Source organism: Phlebotomus papatasi, chromosome 3 (assembly GCF_024763615.1).
Source record: "Phlebotomus papatasi isolate M1 chromosome 3, Ppap_2.1, whole genome shotgun sequence".
Taxonomy (NCBI): domain Eukaryota; kingdom Metazoa; phylum Arthropoda; class Insecta; order Diptera; family Psychodidae; genus Phlebotomus; species Phlebotomus papatasi.
In genome coordinates this window covers 85351578-85364545 of record NC_077224.1, presented here as the reverse complement: position 1 = coordinate 85364545, position 12968 = coordinate 85351578, and the positions used below count along the sequence as shown (strand labels likewise).

General features: G+C 34.3%; 2 protein-coding genes across 2 annotated transcripts; both read left to right on the top strand.

The window, feature by feature from the left end:
- Positions 1-2450: 2450 nt before the first annotated feature.
- Positions 2451-3560, top strand: LOC129806151 (centrosome-associated protein CEP250-like). Its single transcript, XM_055854527.1, has 3 exons — positions 2451-2839; positions 2909-3084; positions 3237-3560. Exons 1-3 carry the CDS (start codon positions 2504-2506, stop codon positions 3376-3378), a joined length of 654 nt encoding a protein of 217 aa, XP_055710502.1. The 5' UTR covers positions 2451-2503; the 3' UTR covers positions 3379-3560.
- Positions 3561-5636: 2076 nt separating this feature from the next.
- On the top strand, positions 5637-10824 carry LOC129806150 (uncharacterized). The gene is made up of 3 exons (XM_055854526.1): positions 5637-6043; positions 6102-6277; positions 10406-10824. The coding sequence occupies exons 1-3, from the start codon at positions 5717-5719 to the stop codon at positions 10548-10550; spliced, it is 648 nt and encodes a 215-aa protein (XP_055710501.1). The 5' UTR covers positions 5637-5716; the 3' UTR covers positions 10551-10824.
- The last annotated feature ends 2144 nt before the right edge of the window (positions 10825-12968 follow it).

Below are 12968 nucleotides of genomic sequence, written 5' to 3'. Positions count from 1 at the left end.
GATTTCCAATTTATCTTTTAAGATTCTTGAATATCTCCTAGAATGATGTCCATATTCAACTTTTCTTTTTTATCATTTCATTTGTCTATAATAATGCCTGTAAAATTCAGGTATTTTTATGTTGAAACGAATGGACTAGCCTAAAAACTATCCCCTATTTTTACCTAAACCATAATGATTTAACATAAAGCCCATCGCCTCAGACAGAATGTTGAATTTCCATTCACAACATCCTCTGAGACAGAAAGTAGGTACCGCTATTGGCCTCATAAAAAGAGTCGACAAACTCACAACTACCAACAAGGAACATGTGAAAGACATCGTCTTCTCGAAGCTCAGAGTGAATGGATTCCCGCCAAAACTCATCAACATTCTATGGAATAGACACATTGGACAACAAACAGCTCACAATACGACCCAAAATGTGGATACCAACACGGAGATCATCTACAAATCGATCACTTATATCCCCAGATTAAGTGATGCGATTAAGAGAATATTGTGCACCGAAACACAAAATCTCCAAATAGCATTTAAATGCAACAACACAAATTCGGCAATGCACACTGATCTCAAAAACAAGATTGACCCATTAATGGAAAGTGGAGTTGTTTACTCCATCCCATGTGAGTGTGATAAGGTGTATGTTGGAAAAACAACGCAGAGATTAAAAGACCGGCTTTACCAACACAAGAGGAGCATCACTCAGATCAACCCAAATCAAGAAGAAAGAAGTGACGCCACAGCCCTGGTGACTCATGCCAGAGAAATGCAGCACCGGTTTCAGTTTGATTCAGCTGAAATTCTGGACAAGTGTGAGCACAACAGAAGGCTTGAGTATCTAGAGATGCTCTACATTCACATACACAAACAACACACGATCAACAGAAAAGCTGATACAGAAGGGATCAACACCATCTACACCTCGCTCTTACAACGAGTAAAAATGAGACAACAACATACTAATGCAACAAGGGAAGATGGATTTCACAGCTGTGATGAAAATTGATCTCAAAGGAGAGCTCATTCTGTGTCGGTCAGTCGAATGGTGAACATCACAGATCAATTTGTGATCAAAGTTCAAGTGCAGTGTAACAACTCCCACCTGTACGTGATTTTCCCTGCCATATTCGATGTAAGAAAAAGAAAATTCATAATATTTTTGATAGAAGTGATTTTCTAAAAATTGTTCAATTGAATTGTGGACCTGATGAAGAGGACATCCATCCTCGAAACGTCGTAGAGAATAAAATTGTGAAAATCAAGAAAGGTTCAGTGTCTCCGTCTATTTCCTGCTACATAATGATTTAAAACATAAAAATACCCTTAACTATTAGTTCATTTCCCTACTGACTTGGTATAAGTCCTTAAGTTCTGTTTTTATATAGTATGTCCTTAAAAAATCATAGGTAACATTTCCTATGTACAGTAGACTCTCACTAATTCGGTTTTCTTTAATATCGGGTTACTTTTTATTTCGGGCAGCAGTTAAATTTAAAAAAAGTATGTTGACATTATTCAAGTTTGTTTATGATTATGAAATTGAGCAAATGTGCTCAAGTTTGATATGATTTGTCTTAGTTTTGACATAATTTTGCATTATTAAGGGACTTTCATGATATTTACAATATATTTGAGTATGTAAACTCAATATGTGTATGCAGATGAATAAAAACTCGTTGCATTTCAAAAAGCTTGCTGCCCGAATTTCTTTCAAAATTTCTCTCGAAAAAAAAGTGGGAGTTACAATAGTCGTAAAATTTATAAAGATTGATATTCTTGATATTGCATATTCATCTTGAGTTTAATAGCGGCATTGTATCGTTTAAATATGTACCAATTGTAAGAAAACGGGTCAATTTGGCCGGTATTGGTAGGTTTAGTGTTAATCTGAAATGCAATTAAAAAAATTATTATTTGCCTGTTTTATTAGATCAATGTATCAGGGTCTTAATCACAAACAGTTAAGCGGTCTTCAGACTAGAAAGAGGTTCTGAAAAATCAATTTAATCATTTGCTTTTAAAAATATAATTCTAAGTCAACATTTTCCAAAAAATCTTGACTTTTAGGAAATTAGATAATGCCGGCTTCAGATTGGAGGTTTAGCACAGTTCCCGAAGGTCTCAAAAATCTAAGTAACAAGCAATTATATTGATTTTTCAAAATCTAATGGATTTTGGTCGTTAATATTTAATCCTAAACAACAATTCCCTAAAAAATCATGACTGATTAGGAATTAGAGGAGTTAAGCCAGATGGCTAAGCCTTAGGTCTGAAGCCCGTATAAGTTAAGCCATAAGGCTAAGCCTGAGGTCTTAAGTTCGTATTAGTCCTGCCGGGAAGTATACAAAGTTCTAATGTTGCCCTTCAGGCGGCGCTGTATACCTTCCTCTTTATAGCACTATAAAAAGCGAGACATTTTGGTGTCCTTTCTCTTTCTTGTCGCAGCAGCCATTGAGAACACATCGAGGTACAGTAAAAATTTATGTAACATTTTTGCAAGATGGAAAAGAAAATAGCTGCTATGGAGGAGAGAGTGAGGCGAGCCAAAGCTGCCAGAGATTATATGGCACAATTAGTGCAGCAAGCCGAGGAGAGAGCCAAGGAGGTTATCCTGAAAAAGGCAGAAAATATGAGCAAAATACGCAATCTGACGGATCAGAAAATGATTCTCCAGAAGAGAATTACTGAAATGCAGGCAAAGATTAAAGATACTCCGGATGCCATGCAGATTAGTGATTCGGACTCTTCCGACATGCCACAGAGGGCCCAGGAAACCGACTTGGCGACTGTGGAATCTATCAAAAGTCTCATCCAGCAGATTCAAGAGTTTCCACAGGTAAAGTCTTAGGTTTTTCTTCTGAGGCTGCTTACTATTCTTTCCATCTCTTCGGTTAAATGTCCATAGTTCGTGGAGAATGCCAAGAAGGAGGTGGAGCAGATGCGTACAGAACTTCCGGCCAAGCAAGCAAAAGTCCGGGAACTTGAGGCTGAACGTGATCGAAAGAAGAGACTTCTCCAAGACTTGCTTGAGGCCAGGGACAAGAAGAAGCTCATGAATGAAGAGAAGATGCAATTCCTCAGGCAAGTAATTTTTATTTTTGGCGCAAAATTGAGCCGAAGAATTTTTGCGACCGTCTGGCTGGAATTTTGTGTGGAAAAGTCGACGGAATTCGCATTATATTTCCTCTGAAATTTGTTAAATCTTCTGCTCTGCTTCATTTATCTCTGATTAGGAAGAAATCAAAGGATCTGGACGACAAGATGTTATCCTTCAAAACTGGACTCCAAGACAAACAGAAGCAAATTGAGGCCCTGAAGAAACAGAAGCAGTTCCTCGAGGAAAACTACAAGTTCTTTGGAAATTCCACCAAATAATTGGCGATAGAAATCCAATTCTTTTTTTATTCTCAGATTTTTTTTTGACTATGTTCCCTCCTCTCAATTAACTCATTTAACATTGAATTAATCTAGCCTAATTACAATATTGTTCTGCCCAGAGAAAGGGAAAATGAAATTCAGAACAAATGTATTTTTATCTAATGAATTTGTATTTAATTAAATAAATTGAATAAATAATCTCAGATAGTCTTCATTTTTTAATGCTGAAAAATTTGACTATACAGTAGAGTCTCGCTATAGGCCATCGCTCTATAGTCCACAATTTATCGACCGTTGATTTTAAGTTAGGTTATGTTTTTTAGTATGCGACATGCATAATTATTTTAATATTTTTAGCAAACTTTATTAAGTAGTTGTGATAATTGTGATCCACAATGAAGAGAGCAAGAACAAGTACCACAATCGCAAAGAAAGTGGAAGCCGTCGAGCAATTTCAATACTAAAAATCGTTGATAATTTTAAAAAAATTACATGGACTTCTAAGCACATCCTTGGACTATAGTGCGACCCAAGTGTCAAATTTGAAACCAAATATGGACTATAGCGAGACTCTACTGTACCATTCGCGATAATCGAAAGTCGTAGCGGAAAAATAATTAAATTACAAAATTTATTGAGCTTGTTTACTCCTTCGTCTCCTTTGGGACTCTGGGTACCCATGGAAAAAACAATTTTTTTGGACTATTTAGAATTGATAAAAATCCGATTCTTGTGGATGAATACAAATTATAAGAATGTCTAAATCTAGGATATTTTTTGCAGGATCCCAATTAACTCCTGAGCTAAGATATTCTTGGTCAAAAATCGTGAATTTTCGATATTCTGCTTCCTTGCAGATATTGTGACTTTTTTCATATTTCTAGACCCGAATAAGGAAAAACCTCTCGGGGCCAATAAGTATGATAACTAACAATTACAGATTGCATAAATTTGAAAAACAATTCTCTCTTAAATTTTCAAAAAAACTTGTTCAAACTTTATGGGAACTCTCGTCCGCAAGAATCTTGAGGTCAAATGTAAGGTTATCCCGCCAATGCCCGCCATTTGCTTTTTGACACCAACCTTGTAAGAAAATTCCAAGCGGGAGCGAAATTTTTGCCAATATGGCCGATAATTTTGACATTTGGCAGCGAGGGAGATTGCTTCAGGGAAGTTTTTCCTATTCTTCCAGATTTTGGTGAATTCTGATTGTCGATGAAGTGTTTTGTTGGCTCTTGAGAAAGCTTAATGTGTCTGCAATAACATCGTGTTGAGATAAATGTGTGTTAAAGTGTTATTGTGTGAAATATTTTGAGGAATCTGTAAGCAAGCAGGAGCTGGGTGTCCTTTTCAGCACTTCCTGGACATCCCACAAGATACTGGTCAATAATTCTTCTTGTTTTAGTGATCAACATTGTAAAGGAGTCATTTGACACGCAAAAATAATTCACAAAATTGATATTATTGGCTTTTGGAAAATTGAAGTTTGTCTCCTTTTCGTTCTTTTGGGGACGAGAGTTCCTATGAGTTTTCCAATTTCCCAGAGGCGGAGAAAATTATTTCCCTACGAAAGTATCATATTTGACCACTAACTGTGTTATCACACTTGCACATTAAAATTTTAATATGAATCACATTAATTGTCGCTGGTGAGAGTCCAGATATGTCATTTGTGTTTTTGAATCATTTTAACTTCAAAATTTGATCTATTTCTTGATAAAAAGGTAGACTTGACCCGAAAAATTTGATATAAATTGATTTATAGCATTAATGCGAAAAATTAATACGATTTTCTCTTTAATTTTTTAATGTGAAAAATATTTATGCTTTAGGTAAATTTAAACATAATTTTGGAGGCCAAGTCCACTTCTTTATCAATAAATAGAAAAAACCCCAAATATTAAGTAACTCAAAGACACAAATAACATATTTGGACGCTCACAAGCGACAATTAATGTGAATCACATTAAAATTTTAATGCGCAAGTGTGATAACGTCGTAAGACTTACAGTAAAGTGAGTTTTACTGAAATTCGTTCGCTGGATATGTTGTGGTGTGGTCCGGAAAGAGTTAAATTATATTATGTTAGAAATTAAATTACGAATTTTAATATTTTTACATTATTTTTCTTTCAATTACAATTATCTTCTTTCCGTTACTTTTTGAATGAGTAATTTGAAAATTTCGCCGAAGCGTGCAACAGGTGGGATTCAGAATTTCTCGTGGTGATTCAGAGATGGCGCAGTAAACAGTTATTTTGTGTTTCAAACAAATGTGAAAAGCGCGTGTTTACGAAAAATTTCATATCTTCCGGGAACAATTGGAAAATCGCGAAATGGACGATAAAATAGGAGTTCCGGAGGCGCTAGGGAAGAATCGTAAACCAGCCAGAGATTGTATAGCTCCGAAGAGACAGAAACTCGAGGAGAAAATGAAGGAAGTTTCTGCGAAAGACAAGGATGGCCTCTATGCAATTCGTGTTCTGACGGAGCAGAAACTCATTCTCCAGAAGAAAATCCCTCCAATGAAGGAGAAGATCTTGCTCACTCCAGATTCTCCGCTGATTAGTAACTTGGTCTCGCCGGACGTATCCCAGGGAACTGATTTAGCGGCATTTGATCCTATCAACAGCCTCTCCAAGCAGATCCAGGAGTATCCAGAGGTAAGTCACACATTCTCCCAATCCTTCCGGATGTGCTCTACATGACCAATGTCTACAGTTCTCCCTGAAGTGCAAGAAAACGGTAGAGAAATTGCGAGCAGATCTTCGGGAAAAGGATGCAAAGGTCAGGGAACTTCAGGTTGAATGCGAGAAGTCGGACAGGATTATCCGGGATATGATTGAGAGCAATCACAGGAAGAATCTCGAATTGGAATTGAAATTGCGATCTCTCAAGTAAGTCTTTTTCATTGAAATCAATCATCTGAGTCCAACAGCTTTTGTTTGGCTTTTTAAGTTGAAAGGTCAAGAAGGAAACTTGAGAGCTTTTATAAAGTCTTTATTGAAGTTAAGGGATTCTTGTTGGATTCTTTTTGAGATTGTGGTTTTATAATAAGAAAAGCTTCTGAGGTCTGGGCCGAAAAAGTTTTGCAGCCGGCTGGCTACCCTATAACCACGGTAATCGAACAAAGCTGAATACGATTCTGATCGGAAAAGTCGACGGAATTCCCATTTTTGCGTCAGCAATAAAATTTATTAAAAAAAATATTTTTCCTTTTGAAAAGATGATAAGATGACAGTGACACTCCTATTTCCAATATTCCAATTAAGACAGCAATATAATCAACCGCACGAAGAAGTAAAAATTAAAATTTTCTCCATTTGGTTCGTCTCTCAGCTTACAATTCTGTAAACGTCAAATCTTAATACATTCGACCTCTCATTTCGAATTGGATTGGATTCAATTGGAAGAGATGAGCCATCGATCAGTTAAAATGAGTCAATAAAGAATCGGAGTAATATATCGTTCATTGACGTTCACTTTGCGCGATATTTTAAAAGCCTTTCAACTTTTCAAGACCTTTAAGACCCTACATAATGATGTCCTGCTAGTGATGAATGTCTTGACCAGCAAAAACACCATGTGAAAAACTGCGAAAGCAACATTTAGTCGACTGAGTGTTGAGATTATCACAAAATGACCCTCGTAGCAAAAAAAAAAAATGAATGAAAATAGTAGCAAAGTAAAATTAAATGTCCTTCCTGCCATTGAAAAAGGTCCTTTTCGAGACGAAAAGCTCTGGGCATAACCTAAAAAGTAGTTTCCTCTTAGATTTGACCACTTTATCGCTGGCACACACCCAGTGATAGGGTGGCGACATTACTTATGGCCAGTCTATACTTGTGGCCTCCTAGCAGAAATCTTAATTTTTTTCTCATAAATTGATTTCGAGGAACTACAAAATTAAGGAATATTTCATGTGCTGTCATTAAACGAAACTTTTAAACTAATTTACTTTTATATTAAGGTAGTATATCAATTATTTTGTGAAAATCATTTCATTGATGCGCCCAACGATTAAAAATACGTCAATTCGTTAAGAAATGTATTAACGATCTCATAATATTTAATGACTAAATTGTACAAGGGGTTACTCAAGTTTAGAATACCGATACATTTTTCCGTTAGAATCCATAGAATCCACGGAATCCCACATAAAATTCTAATAGAATCTGATATTCCTGAGAGAACTGATATTCCTTCAAAAATCACTGGAATCAAATTATTAAATGGAAATGGAATTACTAGAATCAAATGGAATCACAGAATCAATCTTTCCTAAATCTTCGCGATAACTAATGATAAGCCAAAGTACATTACTAATTTCTATGCATTTTTTTGATTTTTTTCTTAATTTTCAAATAAAATAACAACCGTAAAATATGTCTAATTTGAAAAGAAATACAATTTCTCCAAGACCCAGTCAGCAAATACGGTTAAGGCGGATTCCCGGGATACTAAGAACAAAATCGTGAACGGTAAGGCACTACATTTTGTCCTATGATCAGTATTTTACACAAATTGAGTTGCCCATTTTTCTGGATTTTTGCAAGAAGGCAACCAAACTGGAGAACTGTCTCCAACAGAAATTGTGTTTTTAAACGTAGACAACATGAGTTTTCACGAAAATTTGAAAAAAGTAAACCTAATTATTATGACTTTGAGCTTGTCTAAAAATTAATAAAAGGAAAAAGGAATCCACTTATGACCTGTTTTACGAGGAAATCACTGTGCCGATTTATACGATTTTGTCGGATTTACAAAAGCGTTTTCATGGATACTAATAGGTTTCCGTTCTAGGAAACTGAATTTTAAGCTTGCACAAAATGATGCTCTTAAAGACCAAAAAGGCTCTTAGACTTTATAAACTTTATATGCTTGAAAAATTAGAATAAATCTTTTTGTAATCCGATTTTGACGATTTTAAGCGGTTCCGAAAGCACGTAATTAGATTTAATTGATTTCTAAGAGTGAATATGAGTTTTTGTTGTTTTAAGAAAAGAAATTAAAAACACCTTCCGATTAACTTTCTTAGGAAGATTTCGACGAGCTTCCTGTTTAAAATTCACGTCGTTTCTTGATGATATCAAATTATTTTCAAAAACGAAAACACAAAAAAATCAGGTGGAAATTCTGATAAAGAAAAATTATTTTCATTTTTTTTAATATGAAGAATTTAATTTAAATTCAATTTTTCGGCGAATTTCGTAGGCTGAAAGCTTCTTAAAGCCATCAAGAAAAGGCTTTTCCTTGAAGAAAATGGCGGAATATTGTGGTCAAAAGTTGATTGAAAAAGGATGTTTGTAGAGTTTCAAATTACTTTCTTTCTAAAATTGAATTCTAACCTCATTTTGAGTATTTTGAGGCCTGATGTGAAAAGCTAGCCATACCTGTTCCATCGCGACATTGTAGCTCTTTTTATTATTCAAAATTTTTTTTCTGAGTTCCCTAAAAATCCTATTTTGCAAATCTTTAAAATTTGATGTCGCGCAAGGCTTTTTTGTATATTTTATCAATTTTTATCTATTACTGATTTTTAATTCAAATTAAATGATTTTGAGTTTTTTGAAAAGCTTGGATAATTCAAGAAACACTTCAAAACCGTAGAAAAGTTTTGTGTGAAAATGACCTCAATCACAAATCTATAATAAAATTTTAAGTTTTATACTTTTATGTTTAATTTTTTTATTGTTTAATTTTACAATTGAATGGAAATTCTTATTTTTAAACATGTAGTACTAAAAATGGCCGATTGGATAAAATTAAGCGTACAAATACAAAACACTTAAAAGAACGGTTCAGGGGGACACCTTTGGTGTAGATTCCTCGTCAATATTGCCTTTTTGCTACCCTCCTATATTCGTCACTGGATTTTTCCGTGATAAACTTCAAAAATTGGAGATGTTACTAATTGCAGTAAAATATTTAAATATAGCTCAATATTGTAGATCCATCTTGGAACTTCTCTTTTGAAGTGACAAATCGTGACAGAAAGAAAACTTTAATTTTCTCCAAAAACAAATGAAATTCATCGTATTTAACAACATCCGAAATTCGATAAATTCGAGGATATCAGGGATGAACAGAATCACAGAATACTGAATTGAATTATTATGAGAATCACATATTTGGAATCACTAGAATCACATTGGAATCACATGGAATATGGACACAAATTTTCGATCTTGAGTACCCCTTGAAATTTTATCAATAACCCAGCAAAACTTCGTTCTGCAATTCCGCAATTTTTCTTCTTCTTCCTTTTTTAACGGCCATTATTTAAAAACCGCACTAGCGATCGTAACGGCAAATAACCAAAACTATCAAAATTTGTCTCGAGTAAGCGAAGTCTCAAACTCGTTACCTAATGGCTGCTTCAGAGACGGTTATTTCAAATCTATACATTTTATTGGAAAAATTGACGAAAATATACCTAATGAAATGAAAAGAATAATTTTTTTTATAAATAATAAATAATTTTAAAATTTTAATTTTAATTTTTTTAATTTTTTTTTTTTGGTTCTCAAGAAAATTCTTGTACAATTTTTAAAAAATGCAGAATTTTCGGTCGGGAGTATGTTTAATACTGCTATTTAATCCTTCTCTATAGACAGCATACCCTCGCAGTATTTATATATAAAATATATCATGAAAATCGTGATTATAAATTCTACCAAGTTGATAAATAATTTCAGAGAAAATATTCCAAGTCCATTTTGACAGAATGACATCTTGAGGAAAGTGCCGAAAATTCATAAAATTTTCTGTAGAAATTCTGCAGAAAATTCTGTAGAATTTTCATACAACGATCGGATCCACCTTTAGAACAAAATTCTGCAGAAATTCTGCAGAATTTTCGGCAGTTACCTTTTCTAATCTGACGAATTTCTGCAGAATTCTGCAGAATTTTCCGGGTGGGAAGTCGCTGCCTGCTTTAATTTTTTGGCGCAGACCTCTGCTCTTCTAAATTATCACTGCATTTCTTCAATTTGTTCCACTTCTTCACTTACTTTTGCAATTAGGGTGAGAACGAAGAATCTGGACGACAGGATTTCATCCTTCGAAACTGTGATCCAAGACAGAAAGGAATGCATTGAGACTCTGGAGAAAAAGAAACAATACCTCACAGAAGACTACGATAAGTTTATTGAAAATTTCACCAAATAAATTGGTGATAAAAAAAAGTCTAAACTTCTCAATTTTTCAATTTCTTTATTTAATGCATTTTGACAATGTTCCTTCCTCTCACTTAGCTCATTTAACATTGAATTAATCTAGCCTAATTACAATTTTGTTCTGCCCAGTGAAGGGGAAAAATGGAATTCAGAACAAATCTCCTTAACAATAATTGATTACAAGAGAAATATTTTTGTAATACTCGGTGAGGGAAACATTGAAACCTGTATTTATAATTGAATATTAGAATTATCACAGATAAACACCTTTTTCTTTTTTTTTTTTTGGTACACATGGGATATTTGTGGGATGATGCTTGGAATTTGTACATACCATTTTGACACATTCCTCTACTTCCAAGTAGAGTTCAGCTTTCAGAGAATTTAAATTATTCCGATATTTAATTGAAACAATTCTGCAGAATATACCCACAATTATGTTAACAAATTTATGTAAGTAATATTCATTTGCAATGCTAAATTCAGGAAAATTTTAGCTGTATTTGCAAATTCTAAGAATTTAAGTTCAGGGATTGTTATTGAAATATATTACGTGTCTAAAAATTTATTTTCACTGCATAATACTAGGTTTCCTGTTCAAAAGACAGAAAGTCGATACTGATGAACTTTTGAGAAAAATATCGCTCAGTTATTCTATTGATTTTTTTTTCATTTTTTCATTCAGACATGTTCACCTTCCTTTATATCGATATTGCTTTATATCGACTGCTCAGAGTAATAGTTTAACTTTAACAACTTGAGATTTTATTTTTTCGCACTGTTTACCGTACCTTCTAATATTACACCTATTACACCCATTAGTCAAATTCCCCCAAAGGGAATTGAAAGCACTTTCCTGCAATTGAAGATATAATACAACTATACCTCAAATTTTAGTAAATTTTAGCTTTTAAATATAATAAATACCATTACGGCTCGTCTGTTGCTAACAAGAATTATAGCCTTAAGATGAAAAATTGGCGTGGCTTGAAATTATTTCTGATAAATTTATCACGAACTATGTCCAATTAAATATGATTTTCTTTTCAATCATTGTGATTTTGATATTTTCACAATTTTTCGTCTTAAGGCTATAATTCTTGTTAGCAACATGTATGCAATCACAATAAATGGGTGAAATTGCAGTGAAGCGAGTGATTACCCTGTAGGCGATCGGCCGCAAAGTTTCACAGTAACCGTGCAAACAGACGGAATTCCCAGGGCCAAACGAGCAAACGGTTCTCGGCCATCGGAATGGATGAAATTGGCTCGACGCGATTCTTTACCCCCAAAATTCAATTCACTGTCGCATTTTCACGCATTCCGAGTTGCAAGCACCCCGAGTAGCACGCATTTCGAGGTCGCCTGTAAAGAATCTCAATGGTAATGAAAATAGGAAGATGAAAACTTCCTCCGATTGCGTCAGAGTTGTTTATCTTTTCAGGACAAGAAAAACACGTAGATCTTTGCCATATAGATATAAATAAATAAATAGATATACAATTGTAAAGAATCTCAGCTACCATAAGCTTATCTGGGCTTATCACTGGTCTTTTTCTATTTTAAATAGTTTGAGTGGGGACAGGGAGGTGACATTAGCTCTGAAAAATGCGACCGGTTTTAGTGTAATTTTCTTCCTGTTTTCGTACACATTTCACGAGATATCTCCAAAACTACGTAGGTTGCCAATTTAGGGTTTTCGGTTGCCTATTCGTTATTAAATTGGCTTTTATCTTGTATTAGTATTTTTTGCTAATTAATTCTACAATGACAGAAAACAGCTAATGAACTCAAAAGTTTTTTCGGCTCGCTAGAAACATATGGGAAACATAGGAAATGTCAGGCCCCTGAGTGGGGAAGACCAATAAAAGAAAGAAAAGTTCATTGAATTCGGTTAATAAACATTAGAGATAGAGTCCGGTTCATTTGGATATAGTAAGGGTCAGGGTACAGTGGCTTGGGGTAGATACGGATGGGACCCATCGTTAGAAAGTTCTTGATCTCAGATACAAAAGGGTAAGTGTACCAAATTTCGGCATAGTTGCATGCAAGCGCCAATGTCTTATGTTTGAAATGTAATATTTTTAATACAAATTGAATTTATTTGTTACTTTTTTTATAAGGAGTGTTCCTTGGAACCTTGTAGGCAGTAAATCGTCTTTATTTTCTCTAAATTCACTCTTAATACATTCTAAAATACATAAAAATATAGACATTACATTTGTGGCCTAATATCGGCCACCTTCATTTTCACAGTTCCTTGCCCTTCTGGAATTCTTCTAATGTTTTTTTTTAATCATCTTGTTCGTCGAAGCGACATTTTTTGTTATTTTTTTTATTGTATTATTTGTAGAGTATGCAAAAACTAAAAATTCAATGAAATTCGAGGAACAAAAAATGTGGCCGAAAT